Consider the following 26,344-nt stretch of genomic DNA (forward strand, 5'->3'; position numbering starts at 1 on the left):
CACCAACACCTCAGGGTCACAGGTTGTGATGCTTTCTTCAGAACAGGTGCCAGATTTATCAGTTCTTATAGGTGAGTTTCCTTTTAGAGGTGGGCGATACGTATACTGATACTTTTCAGAAGATGAGTATATAATATTTAGTATTTCTGAGGTTTGATAAGAGCAGAGTACACTGTTAGAAATAAAGGTTCTGTGCAGGTTCATTTTCCATTAATCGAGGTACAAAATGTTCTCTCAAAGCTCCAACAGTGGTTTTAAGGTCTGATTGAGAACCTTAAATAAGTTTTTCCAGGTGAAAAGTTCGTATTTGTAGCTTTTCATAACCGAATGTTTTAAAACAGAACAGTAAAATAAAAGCCTGGAGACGAGACGGGGTGTGTGGAGTCAGTACAGCTTAGAACATATCATTTCAGTGGATTATGGTCCAGTTAACATAACATAATGACCACCTCCTTGCTTCTACGCTCATTGTCCATTTTATCAGCTCCACTTACTATATAGGTGCACTTTGTAGTTCTACAGTTACAGACTGTAGTCCATCTGTTTCTCTGATACTTTGTTAGCCCTCTTTTACCCTGTTCTTCAGTGGTCAGGACCCCCATGGACCCTCACAGAGCAGGTACTGTTTGGGTGGTGGATCATTCTCAGCACTGCAGTAACACTGACGTGGTGGTGGTATGTTAGTGTGTGTTGCGCTGGTCTGAGTGGATCAGACACAGCAGTGCTGCAGGAGTTTTTAACCACTGTGTCCACTCACTGTCCACTCTATTAGACACTCCTACCTTGTCAGCCCACCTTGTAGATGTAAAGTCAGAGACGATAGCTCATCTGCTGCTGCACAGTTTGTGTTGGTCATCCTCTAGTCCTTCATCAGTGGTCAGAGGACACTGCCCACAGGACGCTGTTGGCTGGATATTTTTGGTTGGTGGACTATTCTCAGTCCAGCAGTGACACTGAGGTGTTTAAAAACTCCAGCAGCACTGCTGTGTCTGATCCACTCAGACTAGCACAACACACACTAACACACCACCACCACGTCAGTGCTACTGCAGTGCTGATCAGAAAACCGTGGCGTAATTTATCATGATAACCATAAGTATCATCATTCTCTTTGTCTCTCATTCTTCCTCTCCTTTTCTTATTCTCTCTTTTCCTGTTTCTCTCTCTCTCTCTCTCTCTCTTTCTATTTTCCCTTGGTTTTCTCTCTTACTCTCTCTCTCTCTTACTTTTCTCCTCTGACTCTCTCACTCTGCCCATCCTGTTGTTTCCCCTTTCTTCTCTTTCTTTTATTTTCTCTATTTCTTCTCTGCCTCTCATTCTTCTTCTCTCTTTCTTGTTCTCTCTTTTCCTCCTTCTCTCCCTTTCTCTCTCTGTTTTGCTTTGTTTTTCTCTCTCGCTCTCTCTCTTTCTTCTCTGACTTCTCTTTCTTTCTCTCTCTCGCTCTCTTTCCTCTCTAACTTCTCTTTCTTTCTCTCTCACTCTCTATTTCTTCTCTGACTTCTCTTTCTTTCTCTCTCTCGCTCTCTTTCCTCTCTAACTTCTCTTTCTTTCTCTCTCGCTCTCTCTCTTTCACTCTGCCCCTTCTGTCTTTTTTATTAAAGTTTTTTTCTTCTCTGCCTCTCGTTCTTCGTCTCCATTTCTTGTTCTCTCTCTCTCTCTGTTTTCCTTTGCTTTTCTGTCATTCTCTCTCTCTCTTTCTCTGACTCTCTCTCTCTCACTTTTACTTCTCTTTCTTTTCTGCCTGTCATTCTTCTTCTGTCTTTCTTGTTCACTCTTTTTCTGCTTCTCTGTTTTCTTTTGTTTTTCTCTCATTCTCTCTCTCTCTTCTCTTCTGACTCTCTCACTCTGCCCCTCCTGTTTTTTTGTTATTTTATTTCTTTCTTCTTTGCTTCTCATTCTTCCTCTCCCTCGTTCTCCCTTTTCCTGTATCTCTCTCATTCTCTCTCTCCTTTTTTGCCTCTCTCGCTTTTCACCTCACTCTCTTGCTCTCTCTTTTCCTTTCTTTCCCTTGTAGCTTTTTTTCACAGAGAGGCAGGCTCTCTCTCTCTCTCTCTCTCTCTTCTTACTGTCCCCGTCACCCTCACCCTCTCTTTTTTTCATCCAGCAGGGCAGGAGACCAGCAACATCTGTTCAGTAGAGATTGAGTCAGGCCCGCGAGACAAGTAGTGGTACTGGAGAGAGAGAGAGAGAGAGAGATAGAGAGAGAGAGAGAGATAGAGAGAGAGAGAGATAGAGAGAGAGAGAGAGTGTCTGGCTCTCTGTCTAAAAGCCGCGGTGTCAGAGGCTCTCTCTCTAACTTGCTGTGACACTCTGGTCATCCTGAATCAGGCCTCAGCCTGGTCCCGCTGTCCGCTCAGGCCTGTGGGTCAGCCACCAGGGAACTGGGGCCTGGAAGGTTCGGTGTGATTGAAAGCGCCCAGAGCTCCTTCACTTCTGCAGCCTAGACAGGCTGGAAGGGCTGAGCGGAGCTCTGAACACCACTGATGGGAGCCTGTTTAGACAAGGCAGCCCTAAAGTCAAGCGGGTGTGGATTCATGTGCCAAGCGGTTCGCTGCTCAACGGTGTCAAGTGTTTTATACTGCATGTCCTCGAGCACAGCTGAGAATCGCACTGAGATGAGCTGTGGTTTTTCACCAAGAGTGGAAGTAACCCTTAGATAACAAAAGCATGTTTACATATGAGTTTGTATTTAGATACAGGAAAGAAGTACAGACTCAAAACTGTCAATGCAGAATGTAAACTGAATGTACACTGTTAGAAATAAAGATTCTGTGCAGATTTTTCATTCATCAGATCATATCACATTTATTGTCACATCACATTTACACAGGTGTGAAGGTGAGTGAACATTTTAGGTGTGTAGCCCCCGTTGTAGAACTTAAATACAAAAATATATAAGGAAAAAAAAATATTTAAGCAATAGAACACAGAGGGAGTGTGTTATCACAAAATAACATCACGGCTGTGATTTGGTCGCCGTAGATCATCACAGCCGTGATGTTATTGGCGATAACACACTCCTCGAGTGTTCTACTGCTTTAATACAACAGTTAAATAAATACAGTAATAAATTAATAAACTGGGCCGTAAACGCGGCGTTTAATATGTTTTAATGTTCGCAGTTCCTTCACCAAATTATAGTTCCTTAACAAGCAGCTTGTTGCTACGTCAGAGTAACGAGCTCCGCCCACTCGCTGCACAGCCGGCAGTTCGTTCTCCAGCTCCTTACACTAAATTCCCAAACTGTCATCACCACTGAGCAGCTTTTCAGTCGGCAGCTGTGACAGAAGAACAGCTAAACAACCTGGAATCAGCCAGAAATGAACCCAACACCATTCGCCAAACGTGTAGTCTGATCTTCAGAGTCTGACCAAATCAGACTGAGACATAAAACTGACGCAATATCAAGTTTAGCTCAGTTTTGTCCGTTTTTGCCAGATCAGTATTAATGTTGTTTTGTTCCAGCCAGTCTGTAAAGCATCTTACAGCCCGTTTAGTTTGGCGAATGGTGTTGGGTTCATTTCTGGCTGATTCCAGGTTGTTCAGCTGTTCTTCTGTCACAGCTGCCGAGTGAAAAGCTGCTCAGTGGTGATGACAGTTTGGGAATTTAGTGTCGTCTCATCTTCAGAGTCTGACCAAATCGGCTGTCGGTCAAATGTGATCTTAAAAGTTTCCATTTTCTGTTTGTGGCAAAGTAAGAAGTTAAAACGTTCAAATGTCTTGAGCGTCTCCTACAGCTGTCAGAGTCGTTGCTTAGCAACGGCGTCTCAGCGGAGTGACACAGTGTTTGTGAAAAAACGTGATGTTATGGTGAAATAACAGCGCGGTTAGAACGCTTCTCAACCAAGCATATGTTTGTGTGTGTATATATATATATATATATATATACATTAGACTCTAAATATATACATGTATATACAATATGCACATTTATATGCACAGTATTTCACCATTCCAATATACATTTTAGTAACAGTAATAAAAGTTATGAAAAAAAAGCTATTATATGTGTAGTTGTACAAATTTTCATATATGTAGTTAGTGAGTCTGAGGTACATAAATGAGGTGCAGGGTACACAAGGTATAGAATATTCATATATATATATATATATATATATATATATATATATATATATATATATGTTTATATGTGCAGGTATAGATTTGTTAGAGTGTACAAACAATGTAAATGTTCCCTCAGAGGTCCAACAGTGGGTTTAAGGTCTGATTGTGAACCTGAACCTGAAAGTTGTTCCAGGTGAAAAGTTCGTATTTGTACCTTTTCATAACCGAATGTTTTAAACAGAACAGTAAAATAAAAGCCTGGAGACGAGACGGGGTGTGTGGAGTCAGTACAGCTTAGAACATATCATTTCAGTGGATTATGGTTCAGTTATGTTCCCTGACTAAAGGTACTGAGATGAACCTTGGGGATCCCATCCTAGTGACAAGAGGGGAACCAGTGACAGTTTAGTACCTTTATTTCTGAGAGTGTGAATGTAATTTATGACGTAGTTAGCTATATATTTAATGATTCATTTATATAATTGCATTTAAACACTATAGCAAAATGACTGCTGTCTGTAGACGTCTCTGGGTTAAATAAACAGCATCTGTCTGGCTCTTAGATGTGGCTTTGCTCTCTGTTGTCACCATTTTCACATTGCATAAATATCCAGCTTCAACATTTTAATATTTCTTCCACTTGTCCTTGGCAGGAAACGAAGCCCGTCAGCATCCAGGGATCCGAACGCAGCGTACAACCAAAGGGAGGGGGTTGGAGGACTGCAGCATGCGCCGGCGGACCCTGGTATGCCTCGCTCTCCGTCCGACTACGGACGAGACCCGGGCCGCTCTCCTCGGGGCTCCAGGATGTACGAGGACCCTCGCTGGCACTCTCAGGACCAGCACCTGGACGTCCAGCTAGAAGACTATGAGCTCCAGCGGCGTCGGGAGCAGGAGGAGGAGTATCAGGCCCGTTACCGCAGCGACCCCAACCTTGCACGGTACCCGGTCAAACCACAGCCCTATGAAGAGCAGATGCGTATCCATGCCCAGGTGTCCCGGGCGAGGCACGAACGCCGCCACAGCGACGTTTCTCTTGCTTACACAGAGCTGGACGAGCCTCTGCATGGCCTCGGAGGGAGGCAGTCTCGACCGCCGCTTCTCGGAGGCCCGGGGCCACGCTCCTACTCGGTAGACAGGAGTTCACCGGGACCACGGACGTCCAATCATAGCCCTCCGACGCCCCATCGCAGCCCGGTGCTTGGCGAGCCAGCCAGGAGGCCGGTTCCCCAGCCACACCACCTGGACCCCAGCTCGGCCCTGCACAGGAGTAAGGTTGGACGGGAGAAGATGGACGGCATGCTGAGGAACGACTCGCTTAGCTCCGACCAGTCCGAGTCTGTCAGGCCGCCCAGGCCGCACCGCGGTCGTCACCGCACGGGCAAGCTCAGGGCCATGGGCAGCTTCAGCAGCTCTGAGGAGGAACTGGCAACCACACCCGAGTACACCAGCTGCGAGGATGTGGAGCTGGAGAGCGAGTCCATCAGCGAGAAAGGTGAGAGACGGCGCACGAGTGGTGGAATTATCACACGTGTAAATATTAGTGACGTATTATCTGGGAAATAAAGACAAATTTAATCCTCTTGTTGTGATATTACCACTAATCACCACTTTAAACCACCTTTGGGTTATTATTTTGTCAAAAACCTGCTCTTCATACTGAGGAAGACACTTTGATGAAAGGATTAGCAACTTGCTAGGACCTTAGATGATTGGCAGCTTATTGATTTTATGCTAAAAACATAAACAAATATAAGTATGTCATTAAACAGCGAGAAGTCAGAATCAGAAGGAGGGAAGGTTTCCCCAAACTTTTGACAAACAAACATACACTCTTAAAAAAGATCTTCAAGGGTTCTTTAATAAAGGCCATAGTTCTATTTAGAACCATGAGTTGTATATAGAACTGTTTGCATGCTTAAATGGTTCTTTGCATGGTGAAATGGTTCTTCAGATTGATGGAGTATATGGTTCTACATATAACGTTTTTGAAAATTGTTCTATAGAGCAACAAAATATTCTTCTATTGTTACAAACTCGACATTGTAACAATAGAAGAACCCTTTTTGGTCCTATATAGAACCATATACAACACATTCTGCATCAATCCGAACCATTTCACCATGCAAAGAGTTATTTAAGCATGCAAACAGTTCTATACAACTCATGGTTCTAAATAGAACTATGGCCTTTATTAAAGAGCCCTTGAAGAATCTTTTTTAAGTGTGTATATTCAAAGAAAATCAAGATATTCATTGGGCCTCTTTCTCCAACCATTCTTAAGAGGATATTTCTTCTTAAAACCCACTTGCGCAGTTTTAACGAAGATTTCACGAAAATGTCCTCTTATTTGAGATTTGTTCTTAGGTAAGAACCAAATCTACACACACTCAAGAGCACAAAGGTGAGAACAGGTTTGTTCTTTCTCAAGAACACAGTTAAGAGGAAACTTGGGAGGATATTGGAGAATGAGGCCCGAAGTTGATACGGCACCAGTTGAAGGTCCACTATGGATCAGTGGTCACTTGCATAAAACATCTCTGGCCTTATGTTTTCATTTAAAAATCCAGGTTGCAGTTTCAGCACTTGTTCTTCAAACAACAGTCAGTCAGAGAGCTAGAAGAGCGGAGGAACAGGTGAAGAGACGCGCAGGTACACCGCCTGAACGGTGGAGTGGAGACAGAGGAGCTGAGCGTAAAGCACAGACAAATAGGAACCCATATCATGTTTATAATGCTGATCCAGGCGTCTGGTCACTCTCTTTACAGTTTAGCTGCCAGTTTGTAGTGAAATGTTTCTCCAGCTCTCACTGTGATATCAGCGCTTCTCACCTCATATTAATCCCCAATTTGTGATTTAGCTGCACATAAAAGCCCAAACAGGTCCAGTAAGTTCAGCTCTGTTTGTGTCGTGTGATTTGAGGAGACCTGGGATTCTGAGTTCTTATCGTAGCCCAAACTCGTTATGTGTGTTACTCTCTCTCTTTGCTCTGTCGTCTAGTGTGAGCGCCTCACAACAACAAGACAAGCAATTCTGACGATAAGTTTGTGACGCTGTCCGTTTTAGAAATGTGCTCAGAGTGTAAAAGTCGTGTGGTGAACACCTAAAGCAGAGCAGGAAGAGGTTCTGTTAATTAAAGGAGTGTAACGATAGATTTTATTGATGAATCAGTGCACTCCCCGCTCTCAGGCTTGCTTGGAGCAGGTTTCAGCAGAGATTTGTCTGATAAATGTCTCAGCTGTCTGATAAATGACCGAATCACGTTTTCAGAGAAAACGCAAAAGACCCTCTTCGTTAACGTCTCTTTTATTGTAATTAAAAACGAATGGTCTGTGTCTTATGATAGCATGATTTAGCCATGTGCATGTTTTCAACTCTGTGTTGTGTTTTTTTTTTCTGTTTTGTGATGTATAAAATATTTTTTTTATTATTTACTTGTGTCAAAGCTACAACGGCGTTTTAGGGCCACTGTTAATAAATAATAAATATAGTAGACTTTGAGAATAAAGTCGTAATATTTTGAGAAAAAAGCCGTAATATTCCGAAAAAGTCATGCTATTTCGAGAATAAAGTCGTAATATTGGGAGGATAAAGTCCCAGTTAGCTATTGGGATAAGCTCTTAGCGCCTGTATCACTTCTATTAGAACACATGATGGAATTTTTTCGGTCAACTAATATTTGATAGCGGTCTGTTGACACAGACCATTAAGCCTACACAGAGTGTTGGAATGAGGAATGGGCGTGTTAGCTGCTTTCTCTCCTTTAATAGAGCAAATCGCTATATATTTCTTAATAATAAAGTTATATTAATTTACAAATGTTATTAAATTCTAGAGTCGTGTCTGCATAGCTGATACGGCACCCACTGAAGCTCCACTGTAGATCAGTGGTCACTTGCATAAAACATCTTTGACCTTAGGTTTTCACTCAAACACTCCATAACCTTAAATGAGCTGCGTAAACGTTCTCAGGGAAATGTTTGAGCTGAATGTAGACAAAATAATTGTAAATTGAATTTTAGAGCCTAAGTTGTGGTTTCAGCTTCATCGCTTTAAGTGTACTACTTAAGTAGTAGTGGGTGATACAGCAGTTCATCCAGTACCTTTGAAACTATTATTGAGGTATAGTAACCTTACTATGCCATGTGTAAGCTCAGATAATCCAACATACATACAGTTCAAAACATGCTAAGGTTATCCAGTTTAGCTGAATGGCTGAGTTAGGGAGGTTTCAGTCGTGTTGCATTGAAAATGAAATGCAGCGGCTGCCGAGTGGCGCCACCGTCTAAACGTTGACCCTATCAGCAGGAGATCGCATGGCCGGGAGTCCAAGAGAGCACAGTTGGCCTCGCTCTCTCTGGGTGGGTAGGATGGCCCCGTCCCCCCTCATCACTCAGCGCAATGCTAAGTCAGTGCAGGCGTCTGTTAGCTGACGTCACAGATCTGGCGGTTGGCGTTTTCCTCCGAGCGCGTTTGGCTGTCCAATGACGTTGTGTGAGCAGCAGTTCGAAAAGATGCGGCGGCGCTTCACAGATCTTGGAGGAAGCCTGTGCTAGCCTTCATCCTCCTAGCGCTGGTGGTATCGTGTGATTGGGGGAGTCCTAACTAGCTGGTGGAATTGGAAACAACTTAATTGGGGAGAAAATTGGGGAAAAAAAATAATAAAAAAAAGAAATGCAGCAATCATCTCTCTGAGAATTGCAGTCTGAGATAATGTTACACCACAACAACTTTTCAAGTGATTTTACTGTCTCAGACAAATTTCCAAAGTCAAAATGCGTCATGCTCGCATCATCTCGATCGTTTGGTGTAAGGTGGTCAGGGTAGCTGTCTTAAGTCAGTCTTTTTGTTGTCTTGGTGCTCTGAAAAAATCAACCGTTTTTGATATTATCATAAGTTTTAGTCTTGGCTCATGCAAAGGGTGACCCCTGTAACACTTGGAGTCAGTCTAGCTTCAACTTTCACTCCAATCTAGATAGCAGAGGGCTTTGGTGATGAGAAATAAGCAAATGGGACACAAAACACGGCGTAGATGCTAACCAGTGACTCAAACGCACTGTATTCTAACTACTTTATTAGCTAACGTAAGACTGCAGTATTCCGCTCAGTACTTCGGCACCTTTCGCGTTTCAGTAGTTATTGTATATAAGTAAAATAGGATGTTACAGTAGTTATTGTATATAAGTAAAATAGGATGTAATGATTGGTTTGACTCTGCAAAATCTGCTTAGCAACCAAAATGCATTTTGATTGGTCACATTTGGGGCAATACTTCTAAAGAAATAAGAAAAATATCATATGTATCATCAGTTTGTGCCGTCAGTATTCCATACACCAGCTTCCACAGAAGGAGTGGCTTTCCATACAGTGTTTTCCTGCATTTATTTTAGTTTTATAAAATCTAATTGCATGAAAATGTACATGAATTGATTATTTTCTTTTAAAAATGTAAATAATATAAGCAGTGTGTGCCGTGAATGAGGCTACCATGGAAAAGAAGCCTAGTAAATTGAGGCAGTGATGTGAAGCCATGCAGCTGCTGAGGGTCAGCTAAGGTTACTTAGCTGATGGTGTAAACTTAGATTAACAACTCAATATTAAATATACTGTGTTTCATGGTGATGATCCATTGTTTAATATTCGTTTTAGTGTTAAATATGTTGTTTCCCCACTCTCCATTTTTGGGTCACGGTCACTATTTACACAGATTTGATGTCCAAAAGTTGTTATCCTGAGATCACAACACAATTAAGTCATGATCTCAAGATAATAATCCAGAAAACCACAGCTCTTGACCTCTCCGACCTTCTGTAGTATTCCAGGCTAAAGCACTGGTGTTATTACAGTATCTGTAGTATTGCTAATACAGTGAGTGAAATAAGTCGAGGTGAGCCGCTGCCTCCACTGCCTTTCACTGCACGATTCATTGCAGACAGACATTTGTTTCTGACTCACAGAGACATGAGACAATTAAACGTGCACATGATTTTAGATGGACTTTCAAGACACTAAACTATCAGCAGTAAATAGATATTGATTGTTTCTCGGGATGTAATTATGGCCGGACCAAAGGTCTATAAGGGGAAGGAGAGAGTGGGAAGCTGGGTTAGATGGATGAATGAGGGAAACGTGAGCGAGAGGAAGAGAGGAAGAGAAGTAAGGCATAGAGAAAGAGAAAGAAAGAGAGCTGATGTATCACACGTTCTTAGAGGAGAATCTGTTCTGATTATTTACAGCAGGGCACTGTGGAGATAACGGCGCAGAGAGAAGTAGATAGCAGTTCTTTTCCATGTTAATGTTTGTCTTTGGCCTTGTTTACACCTGGTCACTTCCTGTGTCCGGTATCTGGATTGTGTCCTGCTAAGATTTTAGCCGCATGCTTTTACACTTGGTAGTCAAATGCGTCTCCGGTTAGTCGGACTGAAATCCGATTCTTGTGTGGGACGGAATATGCAAATCAGCTTGTTATGCAGCAACCAGTGGCCAATCGTTTATTAAGTCATCTGCAGTTTGTTTAGCGCGGTCACGTCTGTCCATATTACTATTAGGTATTTAGTTTCCTCTGGTCCTCAAACAGGTACGTCCTCCATGATCGTCTTCCTCTCAGACATGGAATAAGAGCACAGTGACGAACTGCATGGGGAGGAGTTTAGGTTGTACTGGGTGGAGTTTTTATTGTACCGGGAGGAGTTTCGGTTGTACTGGGTTAAGCTCCAGTTGTACTGGGAGGAGTTTGAGTTGTACTGGGTTGAGGTACAGTTGTACTGGGAGGAGCTGTGGTTGTGCTGGGAGGAGTTTCAGTTGTACTGGGAGGGGTTTCGGTTGCACTGGGAGGAGTTTCAGTTGTACTGGGAAGGGTTTCGGTTGCACTGGGAGGAGTTTCGGTTGCACTGGGAGGAGTTTTGGTTGTACTGGGAGGGGTTTTGGTTGTACTGGGAGGAGTTTTGGTTGTACTAGGAGGGGTTTTGGTTGTACTGGGAGGAGTTTTGGATGTACTGGGAGGGGTTTCGGTTGTACTGGGAGGAGTTTTGGATGTACCAGGAGGAGTTTCTGTTGTATTGGGAGCAGTTTGGGATGTACAGGGAGGGGTTTCGGTTGTACTGGGAGGAGTTTTGGATGTACCAGGAGGAGTTTCTGTTGTACTGGGAGGACTTTTTATTATTTTTAATAATAATAATGATACTCATAATAATACTACCACTACTAAAAAATGAATCAATAAATGAATAAATAAACATACAAATAAATTAATACATAAATGAAAAAATACATTTTAATTCCGTAATAAAGAAAATATAAATAATGCATGTTTAAACATAAATTACATTTTTCATTATATTGCATTAAATGATCTAAGTTTCTATTTCAAAATGAAATTAATTAATCAATCATCATTTGAACAATTTATTTCTTTACTTATTATTTATACAATAATGTCACAAAAAATCCCTTCATATCTTCCATCCTAAGACTATAATTCAGGGATCACACGGAAAGCAATGTAACCTGGCAGGTTCTGGGTGAATAAGTGGTTAAATACATTTTAAAAAGCCTAAAATGAATGTTAATATAATTCATATATCTCATTCTAATATTCTCGTAATTCTTGTGACTCATATCATGGTCCCTGCTGTTCAATAAACAGATCTCCAGCTGAAAGAACTCAGCGACTGGACTAGGGCGTGTCAGTAGTCCGGGCGGTGGTGGCTCAGAGCGTGAGACGGGCTCAAGCATGTCTGTTCTCACAGCTCATCCTTTGCGGCGCCGCCTGACTTTCTCAGAAGCGTCACTGACTAGCCGTGAGCTGCATAGGTGTGTTCACTACACACCGCTTTGCTGCTCAATAATTAAAGCGCTGTAATTAAAGCGCACTGTAGTCAGTGAGGAGCCACTACAGACACAGAGAGCACATCATTTAATGAAACTGTAAAGCAGTGGTCACCAGTCCTGGTCCTGGAGGTCTACTTTGCTGCAGAACATAGCTCCCACCACTGTCGGCCACACCTGCTCCGGCTAATTAACTTCTTCAGAAGTCCTTGATTGGATGAAAAAGCTGTGCTGGCATCAGCAAAAGGGAGGGGCATCATATCAGGTGCAGGTTGACACTAAAGTAGATCTCCAAGACCAGGGTTGGTGACCACTGCTGTAAAGCTTGTACTGGACATCATCCTATACAAACAGGGGTGGCCAAAATAATGGAAACAACACGTAACATGAAGGGTGGCACTAGTGGCTATCAGGCGCTTTATGTATCATGAGGTGTTTCCATTATTTCCATCACAGCTACACCCTCTGTATGTTGCTGTAAATGATCTGATGGTGTCATATTCTGTAAGGATGAGGAAGCCATCACCTCTCAGCTGCTTCTCTTCTGTCATCGTAGATCCTTGGTGTCTGTCTCCATCTTGTCGTTGTGTCTGTGTCTTGTATCTGTTGTTGTCAGTATTTACTCCCTATTAAGAGTCTCTGTCTTTCAGAGTGTCTGTTTTTATAGCTTAGGCCTAATGTTTTCTTGGTTCCTGGTAGTGATGGCCCGATCCACGTTTTTTCAGTTCTGATCCACTTCCGATACACAGCTGCCGATACCGATACAGATTCCAATACGGAAACTCTTTTTACTTTGATATTACCATTATTATTGTTGGTATTGTGTTTATGTTTGTGTTTAAGGTGTTTAATCTTCCAATCACTAAGCATATCTGTAATGGAGGCTGCAGCTGAACTGCTGGTGTGTGACCCCCTGTACTTTTTCACCTGACGCACCGCAGAGTTCACCCAGTGTACAGTGGGACTTACGAGAGACACTGGACATCTGAGGTCCAAATATCAGCTGTGAAGCTCAGGGCTTTAACATCTAACTGCACCGCTAACGGTGATGACACCTGGTTGTACAGTTCAGGTATAACCTGCCAATATACCTGCTGGTATAACCTGCCGACTACGTCAGAGCTTTGGGGGCAGTCGTGGGCTGGAGGTTAGGAAACCAGCCTTGGGACCGGAAGGTCGCCGGTTTGATCCCCTGAGCCAACAGTACATGACTGAGCAAAGCACCTAACCCCCAACTGCTCCCCAGGTGCTGCGGATAGGGCTGCCCACTGCTCAAGTGTGCTCACTGACCCCTAGTGTGTGTCTTCACTAGTGTGTATGTGGTGCTTCACTGCATGGATGGGTTAGTGAAATTTCCCCATTGTGGGATTAATAAGGGTCACTGAATCTCTGAAATGTGTTTTCTGAATGGCAGATTATTCCTGGGCTCTAAGTTCTCCAACAGGATGATGAAACCTCTTCAGGTGATTAAACTGGTTGTTTGTAGGATAGTTACAGACTGAAGTTGCTGCAGGTTCATGGTAAGATGTGGAATGGAATCTGGATCGGTGACGTTTCATGTTACGCTGTTACGTTACAGCGGGTTCACGGTCCATGGTCATGGTCTGGATCAGGAAGTGGATCGGCCCTGTCCGTCCGATATCCGATGAGTGAATTACGTCAACGTCGGTCCAGATACAGATATTGGATCGGTCCCATCTCTAGTTCCTGGTGTGGTTTTAGCGTGTTCCCCAGTTTTCTCTGTGTCCCTTAAGCCGGGGTTGCACTACATGACTGTTTCCCCTATTTTAGCTCCGACAGTTGGAGAGAGAGTTGAGTCATGTGCGAGGGGCGCAGACTCAGATTTTTGGTCTCCCAGTGGCGTTTCAGACCAGTCAGAGTTTATCAAACGTCTGATTTTATCTAGTAGTGTAAACTGATCAGCCACTCAGTCTGAAAGAACTCCTGTAACAGCCAATGAATGCGGAGAAGAAAATACAGGAAGTAAACAAACAAAAATGGGAAAAGTCTCTCACATGTGGAGCGAAGCTTTTAATGAGCTGAGTTTAAGGCACGATCGAGTTTACGTACAGTTAAAACTCTAAAAATACCAACTGATCATATTTTTAAATCCATGATCCACTTAATGTCTTATCTGCTGCTTCTTTACTGTGTAGCGCAAACGGCAGAGAAAACAGCAGCGGCTCCTCGTTGATTTGTGTCTGGTAGTAACGGGAGAACGTGTGAGTGTACATGAGTTTGTGAGAGTTCAGCGAGCTCCGTTCGGCTCAACAGCGGCTTAAAAGTTGAGTACTGTGTGATTCCTAATCGTTTAGTGTGGATCCCCAATATTTCAGTCGCCCAAAAAATCTGCAGTCTGATAATGTGAGACGCCCAGTCTTTTACAATCTGTTAACACTTTAAAAGTCATGTAATGTCCTCAAGGCTTTAGTCACGTTCAGACTGCCAGCAAATCGGATTTGTTTCTCAAATCAGATCTTTTGAGACGACTGTCTGCAAGTGATCAGATCAAATTTGTGTGTCCAGACATCACCAGCCTGTCTGCATGGGTTGCCATGGTAACGACTTGGGGGTCAGTAACATTTCAAAAGTGGATGCAGGAGAGATGGAGGTGCATCGTCTCGCCCTCCAAACTCTTCAGAATTCTCTGGCATAAACGTGAAGCTTTGACCCTCTTCTTGAATCCAACACTCTGGATTTGACATCGCTGATGCAAAAGACGTCCGATTTGAGCGGTCAGAGCGTCAGTCATCTGTAAAAATCTGACAGGAATCGCGTTTCAAACCGCCTCCTAAAGTGGTCCGGAACTGATTTATATAAAAAAAAGTTATCACTGTGATGACAAACTGTTATCTACAAAAATGGACAAAAGTACATCTACATCACATAACCGGGGCTGTTTTAGTGATTTTGGGGCTCTAGGCTGAAGACAAAGAACCATTTTCACATTTTTTTAACAAGTGATGCAACTATCTACACCGCAAAACATGATATCTTGGCAAGTGAAATTGAAGTCTAATATGTATCGGTTTGAAAATATTATTAATTTAAGTAACATTTGTTTCACTCACGTGATTTTATTAGGAGAATTTTTCTCACTAAATTGGTAATTTTGCTTGTTTTAAGAAATAATGCTTGAAACAAATATTATCTGTCAATATAATGAGATAATTAATAATTTTATTTAAAAAAAAAAAAAGTAAAGTAATGAGTCGTGAGATTGCTTTTTTCCAAGAACGAAGAATGAGAAGTTACGTATTCCCATCACATTCTGAGAGAAGTAATTAGTAACGTAGACGTATTACTGGATCTGTCTATACTAACATTGACGCTATCACTGTACACAGTCTGCTCAACCCGTTCAGCACTTTTTCCTCCCTTATTTTGTGTTTCTCTGCTGTTCTTAGATACTACACCTTCATTTTCGCTCTCAACACCCAGAAATCACATTGAATGAACTCCTCTCTATAATGTAGATTATTGCTTGAATGCCTTGTTCATAACCGTCCATCTTTATGCAGATATGTCATCATGTAACAACATGGAACAGTACGTTATAACCGTGACTGAGGGGCTGAAACTCCTGAAAATAATCACTGGACTTGCAAATAACCGCTATTTTAAAAATGCATATATTTTCCAGAATAGGTTAGTTAACATGAACACCTACAGTATATCTAATTTGTGTTGTCATGGGGCCCTCGGCTCATGGCGGCCCTTAGAGTCTGCCTACCTTTGCCTAGCACAAAGGCCGCCCCTGCACACTGCTAAAAACAGCAGCAGCAGCCTTTTCAAAGTATGAGTTTTGTCTGCGCTTTTGGCCGTTGTTCTTTTAGATGGAGCTGATCCGAACGGCCAACATGGCCTTCCCTCTTTCTGTCCTTTTCTCCAGCACTGGACACGCTCTGTCCTTTCCCTGAAAGCTCTGATGTTGTCAGGACCTTAATTAGCTCAAATTGGTAAGCTTCTTTGCAGGAGCAGCGCAGAAGCGGTGGCTAGCGAGAGCGAACTCCTCCAAGCCCCTCGTTTCTCTCCGCGGAGGCTGAGCTGGTCCGTAGAGAGCCGAGGGGTTGGGGTGGAACTGTGAGTCGAAGAAAAGACGCTGAGGAACGGCTGCATCACGCCTGCTTCCCACTTAATACACCCGACACACGGCACTCCAGCAGGGTTTAAGAGAATGTAGGACACAGGCTGACCCAAAGAGACACTCGCTCACTGTTTCTCAATCTCTCTCTCTCTCTCTCTCTCTCTCTCTCTCTCTCTCCCTCCCTTCTCTGCTTCCCTCTTGCTCTCTCTCCTTCTGTTCACACATGCAGTGTTCTAGCTTTTCGTCTGCCGTTCTTTCTAACGCGCTTAATCCTTTAAGGTCCATCAGTGCGCAGGCCAGTTTCGTCTGCCTTTCATCTACAAAAGCGTTTTTGTAGATTCATGTCTAAAGTTTTCAAATTAGTTTTATAATCGCTAAATAAATAATTAAATAAGGCCTGAAGGATTTTGGCAATATTGTTTTCTATAAGTAGGGCTTTATTTTTGGAAAAGAACTTTTTCTGGCTCGAGGCTCGAATGCCTAACACAGTGTGGCAGCCTGCCAGTCATTTGTGGTTGTGATGTCACAGCATAAGGACGTTTGGTTGCTTCTGATTAGTTGAATTGATAATACACTATAATAAAACTTGGAGCTGTTGCAGTTTGAAAATTGCACTCTTTCAAAATTTGATTTCAACATTAAAAACAATGAATCTTTCAGCTCTGAAATAAATAAATAACACTTATCGGAACAAAACCTCCTATCTCCAATTTTGTCGTTTTTCAGTTTTTGGCATATTTTGAAAATGCCTGTTGTCGTTTACCTTTTCTGTAAATTTCATGATGAATGGATCAAAAGAAACGGCCCAAAATTACTAGTTAAAAAGTCTGGTTCCATTGACTTACATGAGAAGTACAGTATGTTTTTTCCGTCTCCTGTAAAGTCACCATTTTATGATACAAGGTTTTGATCCGACAGCAGCGAGATGCTGTAGCAATAATAGTAAGTTGTGGTGGTGCAGTGATGGAGCTCAGGGCCTTAATAATGAGTTATTTGTAATCAGTTTGTTAATCTCAGCGTTCTTGACTGAAAGATACTGAACCTTCGTCCTGGCAGCCAGGAAGGAGCCTAAAAGTAGCAGAGTGATCTCTGACAGAGCTTATCCTGCCGTCGGGTATCACTGGGAGAACACCGGTCAGTCACAGATTACCGGACGCGATTGGTCTAAAGTGGCGCAGCTCCCTCCTCCTTGCTGAAAAAGCGAAAAGCATTCCAGCAGAGTAGCCGGTGGAGGCGGACATAGAGACGCTACACTTTGTGCAAGTCAGGGAAAATGGTGGTGAGTGCAGCTTTCGCTTGCCTTTTAACTGCGTTCCACTGTAACCACTCTCCGCTTTTGGGCTCCTGTTCTGAAACACGTTGGTTATTTTTGTGTCTTGTTTTATTCTAAAGGGTGACTACCATCACTGCGACCTGTCAGTGTGGAACAGTAGGAGGAAAAGGTCTGTTTGTTCTTTAAAAAAACAAAAAAAAGCACACCGGAGGTCGCGCGTGGGAAGTTAGGGGTTTCTTCGTGAGCGAGAAGTTTGGCGCAGGAAGGAGAAACGCTTTTGCGAGGCAGAGAGAGATCAAGCCCAGCAAACTGAGGGAAAGAGTGTGTTGTGATGTGAGGATCATGTAGGGCAGAGAGTGTTTGAGCTGGCTTACAAGAATAAAGGTAAGCTCATTATTCTAATGCATGAACTCCCTTTCAGCAGAGGGGAGGGGGGAGGAAGAGAGAGAGAGACAGAGAACGAGAAAGAGGAAGGTAAAGAGACAGAGCTGGAGAAAGTGATGGTCTAAGAAAGATGGCAGGACCTTCGTTCGGTCGCCCCCCACCTTGAGGTCCGGTTGGGCCTGTAAGTCCGTGAGCGGGAGAGAAAGTGGGGGCTTTGAGCGTCGTGGTCTTCGCGGCGTCCTCCTCGCTAAGTAAATCAGCTTTGCGGAAGTTCGACTTGCCAGGGTTTGGAAGGGGCAGCGCTGCAAAGGCGGATTACCAGCAATATATTTGGACCACACGGGGTGGATCCTATTCCGAAAGACTGCCGGAGCGGCCGGAGCGCTGCAGGGCCTGGAGGAATGAGGAATTACGCTCGTGCGGGACTGTGATGGTTTATTTAGGAGTGATGTCAAAAGACGTAAGGCTGCATTTCTCGATATTCTGTTGCAGTGTGGGTGAAATGGAAGGGGCTGTGTCAAGTGAAAGTGATGGTGGTGTCTGTGGTCGTGATGTATATGATCCTGTGTAGTTTCATGCTGATTATTGAACATTTGCTGGATGCGTTCATGAATTATGCGCATATGGACGAATGATTTTACTCATAAACGGGGCAATTTTGCCCTCACTGACTCAAATTTAGGGGCATTTCATGCACAAATGGGGCACATTTTTGGAAAATGCACAAAATAATATTGCGACATAATGAGCGTGCATTAACTGAAACATTACTGTTACATTATTTTGGGTCTGTATTCATATTTTAAGGGGCTAAAATGTTGAATATGGGGGCGTTTTTGCTCTTTGCCACGTTATTTTTAATGCATGTTGCTTATTAGGGATGCACAGTGATATTAGAGTCATATAAGTGTCAGCAGACATTTGCCTAAAAATACACGCTCTCAAAAAATGGTTCTTTAAGGGTTCTTTAGTAAAGACAATGTACTATATTCACAAAAAATGGCTCCGCTACTATTACGATGTCAAGCTTGTAACAATAGAAGACCTTTTTTGGTGCTATATAGAACCCTTTTCAAAAAGGTTCTATATAGAACCATATACAACACATTCTCCATCAATCTGAAGAGCCATTTTACTATGCAAAGAACCACTGTCTTTACTAAAGAACCCTTAAAGAACCTTCTTTTTCATGCATGCAGGTCTGGTCTATCAGCCTTATTCAGGTATTGATCTGCTGTGCTCTTTTTTGACTGGCTGTTGGTCACATGGGTTGGCAGGCTGATGGAATTTGGGTGCAGCTATATCGGATAGTCGCTGACACACTTTCTCATGGGTATGAGTCCAAGCGCAGTTCAGCTGAGGGTTCTAGGACTGAGGAACCATTTCTACTTTGCATGGCAATCACAGGCCATTTGAAGAAAGGAGATTATGATGACAAAAACATTGCAACAAAACTGTCCTCACCCACTTTTAATGCCACGATCAGAAAAGTGTGGGCATATATTGCTGTGTAGTACAGTAACACGTGACGCTGCTGTATGTCTATGTCTACGCTGATAAAGACGCTCAGTACGTAACCTGGGTGTGATCTCAGACTCTTTCCCGCATGTAAACACAATCACTACAGTAGCTTTTTATCATTTGAGAAAGTCTTTTGGCCTTTTCTCTCTCAGAGCGACGCAGAGAAACGTGTTTATGCATTTGTTACAAGCAGAGTTGATCACTGTAATGATCTTCTACCTAAACTTCCTAAGAAAACAATACGTCCTTTACAACTCGTACAAAACGCAGCAGCATCCAAACAGAAGCAACACAGAGAGATCAGATCACTCCCACTTTAAAAGAGCTACACTGTCTGCCTGTATCGGTCAGGATAGAGTTTAAAGCTCTGCTACTAGTTTTTAAGGCTGTAAATGACCTTAAAGCACCACTTACATCACAGAGTGTCTGTTTATGATCTTAGATCTGCAGATACTGACCTTCTGAACACCTTCTGTAAAATACAGAAAACGTGGAGAGACTCTTTCAGTTATTCTGCTTCTAAACTGTGGAGCTCAGTTCACCTTTTATTACACTGTCGAGCTCAGAGCTCACTTTTAATAAACATCTGAAAACGCAGCTCTTTAACTCAGCATTTAATTAAAACTGTCTCGTCGTATTTATCCTTTAATCTGATCTGTGTCATTTTCTTATGATTCTAAATGAATGCTTATAATTTCTTGTATTACTGTTTTTTATCTCCTGTCTGTAAAGCACTTTGAGCTGACACCGGCATGAAAAGTGCTATATAAATAATAATAATAATAATAATAATAATAATTTTATTATTAATAATAATAATAATAATAATAATAATAATTATTATTATTATTATTATTATTATTATTACTCTCTTACGTGGCTGAAGATCTACAAACATCTGTTTCAATGCAATAAGAAATAGGAATGCATCAATATGGTAATTATGGCCCGCAGCATAATTCAGATATCTGATACTTTTTATGTACATATCTGCCAATGCTGATATACTGACGCCAATATAAACAATTCAATTGTGACTAAAACTACTTCTATTAGCATTACAGAGAAATATAATATAATATAATATAATATAATATAATATAATTATAATATAATGTATAATTTAGTAGGATACAAGTGCAGTAAAATGAATAAAATGAAAAAATGCAGAATCCTAATGTCACCTAAATGTTGTGCTTTTCCACAGTACAATAAATCATCTTCAAATATTGTTTTGAAGTAGCACATAAAAAGATTTTAAAAAGGCACCTGTCCAGTGCTTACACTCCTAAAAAAGATGGTTCTTTAAGGGTTCTTTAGTAAAGACGGTGGTTCTGTATTGCATGCTTAAGTCGTTCTTTGCATGGTGAAATTGTTCTTCATATTGTTGTATGTGGTTCTATATAGAAACGGGTTCTGCTATTGTTGCATGCTTCACATCTTAACAATAGCAGAACCCTTTTTGGTGCTACATAGAACCATATACAACACGTTCTCCATCAATCTGAAGACGAATTTCACCATGCAGAGAACCATTTAAGCATGCAAATTCTATATTCTATATAGAACCACTGTCTTTACTGAAGAACCCTTGAAGAACCATCTTCTTTAAGGGTGTAGTTTTAAGCACTGGACTTGAGAATGTGTAACGTGCGGTTAAAATGGTTGAGTGATTTGCGTGTGCTGTGCTAAAGCTTTCAGAATAGCTTTACTAAAGGGTTCTTTAGTAAAGAATTTGGTTCTATATGGAACCATGAACACTCAAAGAACCCTTTGCATGATTTAAGGGTTCTTTACATCATGAAAGCATTCTTTAGATTGATGGAGAATGTGCTGTAGATGGTTCTACTTAAAATGTTTTTGAAAAGCGTTCTGTGTAGCGCCAAAAAATGTTCCACTATTGTTACAAGCTACGGAACCCTTTTTTGGTACTATAAAGAACCCTTTTTGCTCAGAGTGTAGATTCTAAGGGCATGGGTTTTATTGGGTCATCTGACTTGTGAGCTGAAGCTACGGAGCCCCGCTGGAGACTTCCTGCGTAAATAAAAATAATGCGTGGCCACGACTTAGTAAGACATGGGAACAAGATAATTAAGTTGCGGCCACAACTTAGTAAGGCATGGGAATGAGATCCTACTGCGTGGCCACGATTTAGTGAGGCATGATCTCGTTCCCACACCTCACTAACTTGTAGCCCCAACTTAATCATCTCATTTCTGCGCCTTACGAAGTCCCATATCCATGCATTAATAAGGTGTGGCCACACATTATTTGTATTTATATGGGATGTCACCAGCGGGGCTCCGTACTGAAGCAGATCTGCTGCAGGTGTCTAATTAAGAACACAAAGCTAGCTGGACTAGCTGTGTCCCACTGAGCTTAGTATTAGCAACGTTTGTGCAGAAGCACCTCTGTCTGTCTGTCTGTGGCGATGTTGCTTCTTGAATTATATGGGCTCAAACATTTGGTTTTGCTCTGCTGAATGGAAGATGGACCACTCTGATAATAAATACTCTACTATATCTGATTTTAACTTACTACAAAACTCATAAACCCAAAAATCTTCCTCTTCTTTTGGAGTTTCAAACTGAATCTGTCTCCGATTGTAAACAGAATGAATATGTAATGACTGCAGGTAAAACTGTTGGATACTGATAATTTAGGATCTAATATAGTGTTTTGATTAGCTAAGATTGCTATATTCCAATAACAGCCTAAGTGCGATGAGTTGACAGATGCAGTATATAACCTGCACAGTGCTATATAAATAAATATAAAAACAGAAACATGCATATTGTAACGGGACAGAATGAATCAGACGTGTGCGGATTGTAAAAAAGGAAGAGGCTTTACTAGGAAGTTCCAAAGTCATCGTCAACAGACAGGCCAAGGTCGACTCCAAAACCAGAAAAACGCTGTCATAACCAAGTCAAAGGGAGAAAGCAAAAGGCAAAGTGGGAACAAACAGGCAAAAAGTCAACAAACAAGAAAAACAAACCGAAACGCGCAGTAACTCTGTAACAGTAGCGATACCTTGCGAAGTGTCTACGCTGAAGCCCGGGCTTATAAGGCTAACTAACCAGACCACATGACAGTCAAAACAGGTGCACATAATCAGTATTCAGGTGAGGCTGTGCGGAGGAGACAGAGTCACGTGATTACCCAAGGGCTTATGGGAATTGGAGTCCCTGCTGAAGGAATGTGTGGCACATATATACAGGTTTGAACTGATTTTCCATTCAGTTTGTATGTGAATTCTCAAACAGAAGTTTCTGTGTTTTCTGCGCCGCCCTCAAGCCCCCAAGATCACAACCTGTAGAATTTGTAAGTGACTTCAGAAAAGAAAACAAAGTCATTTAAGCATAATTCTTTACGTAGCGCAAGCCCCGCCCACTTTACTGTGATAGGCTCCACCCAGTTTTGCACCCCAGTTTGATCATTGACAGTAGAGGCAGAAAATGAGAGATGTTTGGAGGTTAGCAAAAAGTAACACTAATTTATTGGATATGTTTTATGAAATTATGTTTTATATTGGTTTAGTTTTTTATGAAACACCCTTACATGTTAGTGCAGCATGTGATGTAGCTGGTTCATGTTCAGGTTGCTTTATTTTGGCCCTATCATCATCAGAAAACATAAAAATACCCAATGGTCCATCTGAGTAATGGCTGTTGGATCAAAGCTATTTTTATATGCCACTGCACTTTGGGACTCTAAACCTACATCCAGAGGGAGCAGGTAAAATTCAGTGTTCAGAGGGCTGGAGTGGTCATTTAAAATCGAATCAGCTATCCGCTTTACCTGTCTGGTGTACAGGGACTTTAGCTTCAGTTGTGACTCAGCGGTCAGCCGACCAGACCGTTTAACAGTTTGATTCAGAGAATTTCTGTTCTTTAAAGATTGTTTTCCAGACCGCGCTACCAAAACGTTAAAATGGAACCGGAATAGGGTCGTCATGGTTTTGTCAATGTGAAAACAGGACAAGCTACTCAAACAATACAAATGCCAGTGCCCCTTTTTCCACACGCCTTCACGATTAACTTCAAAGTTCAGTTTTGATTTGATTTTGATTTTTTTTCCCCAAGATATTTGTAAGATTGTACATATTGCACTAACTGACCCTTAATAGACGTAATTTCCTTCTGAAATCTTCTGAAGTTAATTATCATGTCTTTAGTCTCAGATATGTTTCGTCAAGCTTTAAGCAATACGCTTATATCTATTATATATTAATGTTCTTTTCTTTTCTATGTTATTATATATATATATATATATATATCGCTGCTGTCGGAACAATACCTCCGTTTTTGTCGTTTTTCAGTTTTTGGTATAATTTGAAAATACCTGTTGTTCTTTACATTGTATGTAAATTTCATGAAGAATAGACCAAAAGAAACAGCCCAAAATGACTCAGAAAAAAGTCTGGTTCCATTGACTTCCATTAAAATTAAAGAAGGTTTTTCCTTCTCCTGTAAAGTTACGACTCCAGAGATACAAGGTTTTGATCCGACAGCAGCGATATATATAAGCCTATGCAGCAGTGTCATATTTCTCATATGGAAAAATATAAATTCCAAATATATTTATATATAATATAAATATATAATATATTTTTGTAATGTATGAAAATGGCCAAGAAATTTGTTATTGTTTGTTATTTGTTAAATATATTTCTCAAATGCATTTATTTGTTTTAGTTATCATATTTTTTCAACTGTAGTTTTAACAAAGCTTACAGACAGAACTAAATATACATGAGCTGAATGAACGGTACTGACCTCTGTGATCTGCACTGTTCTTTACATTAACCATGTCCGTCTGCAGTCAGACTCTCACACACAATGTATTTCAGATAAACAAGATATCAGATCATAACTACATTTTCACAGAGTATCAATACCCACAACACTCGCTTCTGTCCTGTTAAAGGATCATTTGATCAGATTTAAAATGAAGATACTGGAACACAAATTCATTTCTAAGGTATCAGACAGTGAAGAGCATCAGACAAGATTTGACTGTTTTCATAAATTTTCAAATGGATTTGATAAAAACATTTTCATACATTTATTTTTGTATGGTACATTTCTATGTGTATTATTTCCCCAAACATTTTAAAATGAATGTATTTTAAAATATATTTGGTTAATATGGCAAAATATTCTGAAATACATTTTACTGTTTGGAGTGTATTTCAGCATCGACTGCAATGTATTTGAAATGTATTTCAAATATATAAAAATGTGTCCAAATATATTTTTCCATATGGTTTTTCCATCGGTTGGTATGTTTTAAGCTTGGAACCGACAGACAGATGAGAGATGTAGAAATGAATGGTCTTTGTAAACTTGATGAGGTTCACTGTCTAAAAGCTGTTTAAGTCGCACCATCACTGTAACCCACGTCACTCCAGTCTAGACTTTAACATCATCAGACACGGCCACGCCAACATAACGGACACACTGCAGCCTTCAGAGCCAGACTGGGGCACATGGCCTTCAGTTTAAACCTTCATTGCCTGCTATGACGTCTGTGTCTTCCTCAGTTTGAAGGAGCATTACAGCAAAAGTCATTTAAAGACGGTGACTTATTTTTAAATATCCAGACACGTCTAACTGGCACATATAACAACTTACTGAAGCTGTTAACAGCATTATTTTTGGGCTGCTGAATGTTTTATCCCTTGTGTGGTGTTCAGGTCTGTGGGACCCGTTTTCAGTGTTTACCAAAAGAAAAAATGATGTGATTTATTATTATTTCAGCCTCAGATTCTTGTTCTTTGCTCATTTTCTGTGAAGATCATATAAAATAACCCATTTTCAGTGTCTTCACTCTGTTCACCCCCCACACATTTATATTACACATGTGGTGTTGGGTGAACCTGTGGGGGGGAAAGTGTGGAGGTGCTGTGTCCTTCACTCTGTTCTCCTCCTACATGGCCTGCTGTTAGTGTGTGTGTGTGTGTGAGGGTGGACAACATGGACAGGCTGCTGACTGGCTACAGCTGCTAAAGGAGAACCCTACGCTGGACACTTGTGATATTTTTAAACATCTGGTTTTTTTTTTTTTTACATAAATTGATTTGACTGTATTGATTTAATAAACAACAATGTGGTGGGTCCAGCAGACCACTGAGTAACAAACACACCAACACCACACAAGGGTTAAGTTCATCAGTGACATAGTAGATTTGTTCTGTTTTGTTAAATTGAGTTTTGTTCAGTTGGTTAGTTCTGCAATTCGTCACTGTCCAAAGAAAAACAAGTATCTCCAACATGGCAACTTTACAGGAGAGGCCAAAACGTTCTGCACTTTCAGTGCAAGTTAATGTAGAGAGATTTTATTCTAAGCAGTTTTGGACTATTTCTGTTGGTCCAATCATCGTGAAATCATGAAAGGAAATAAAAAGAAAATGGAGATACATGTCTTCCTTTGGACAGCGGGGAATGGTTGGGAGACACTGGGACACTTTTAATATTGTTTTAACGTTTGCTAATCAATATACATTTGTATCTGTGTGCATAAAGAGCACTGCAGTGAGAGGTGACTTACATCTTGTGGAGCTGTGTGTTTGGGCCTGTATGAGAAAAGAGGAGCAAGTGATGGAAGGAATATGTGCTTATCTTTATGAGTACTGTAAATATGTGTGTGGGACTGTATGCCTCTGTGTGTGTGTGTGTGTGTGTGTGTGTGTGTGTGTGTTAGGGCTTTGTAATATATAGTTAATGATCATTACTGTAGGGCTGAACGACTTGGGGAAAATCTCCAATTGTGGGCTGATATTGTGACTGCGATATAAATTGTGATAATTTTCTATAAGTTAAGCTCTACAGCTGTTTTATTGTCCTTGAATACCAGCACATCTGTTTTTTCTAGTCTAAGCCATGAATGAGAACATTAGAAAATTGTTATTATTTGAAAGATACTTACTTTTACAGCATTTTTGATCACGTTTGAGGATTGAGGTAATGTAAATGTTTCTGTGTTGAAAGCAAAAAAATGAATCTGAGAATGAAGTTAGGCTGCCCCTTCAAACAAGCTAACACTAAAGCTGACAGTAGCACTAACACTGATGCCCAGTGCAGTGATCAGAGCCTCTTTATGAGGAGCCTGGTCACTTCCTATTACACCCATTATGTCAGAAACTTGACTGCTAAACAGCAGAGGCACCCACAAGCGAGTCCTCA

General features: G+C 41.3%; 2 protein-coding genes across 2 annotated transcripts in view; both read left to right on the forward strand.

Moving 5' to 3' along the window:
• LOC118804841 (regulating synaptic membrane exocytosis protein 2-like) overlaps positions 1-5,339 on the forward strand; it is a 94,716-nt gene extending 89,377 nt beyond the window's left edge. The window contains exons 4-5 of the mRNA XM_036565464.1: positions 4,719-5,196; positions 5,238-5,339. Coding sequence (XP_036421357.1) covers positions 4,719-5,196; positions 5,238-5,339 — 580 coding nt within the window. The remainder of the gene's footprint in view (positions 1-4,718; positions 5,197-5,237) is intronic.
• LOC118805243 (regulating synaptic membrane exocytosis protein 2-like) overlaps positions 5,301-26,344 on the forward strand; it is a 166,579-nt gene continuing 145,535 nt past the window's right edge. The window contains exon 1 of the mRNA XM_036565918.1: positions 5,301-5,560. Within this exon, the coding sequence (XP_036421811.1) occupies positions 5,356-5,560 (205 nt within the window). The 5' untranslated portion in view covers positions 5,301-5,355. The remainder of the gene's footprint in view (positions 5,561-26,344) is intronic.

Source organism: Colossoma macropomum, unplaced genomic scaffold, assembly GCF_904425465.1.
Source record: "Colossoma macropomum unplaced genomic scaffold, Colossoma_macropomum, whole genome shotgun sequence".
Classification (NCBI taxonomy): domain Eukaryota; kingdom Metazoa; phylum Chordata; class Actinopteri; order Characiformes; family Serrasalmidae; genus Colossoma; species Colossoma macropomum.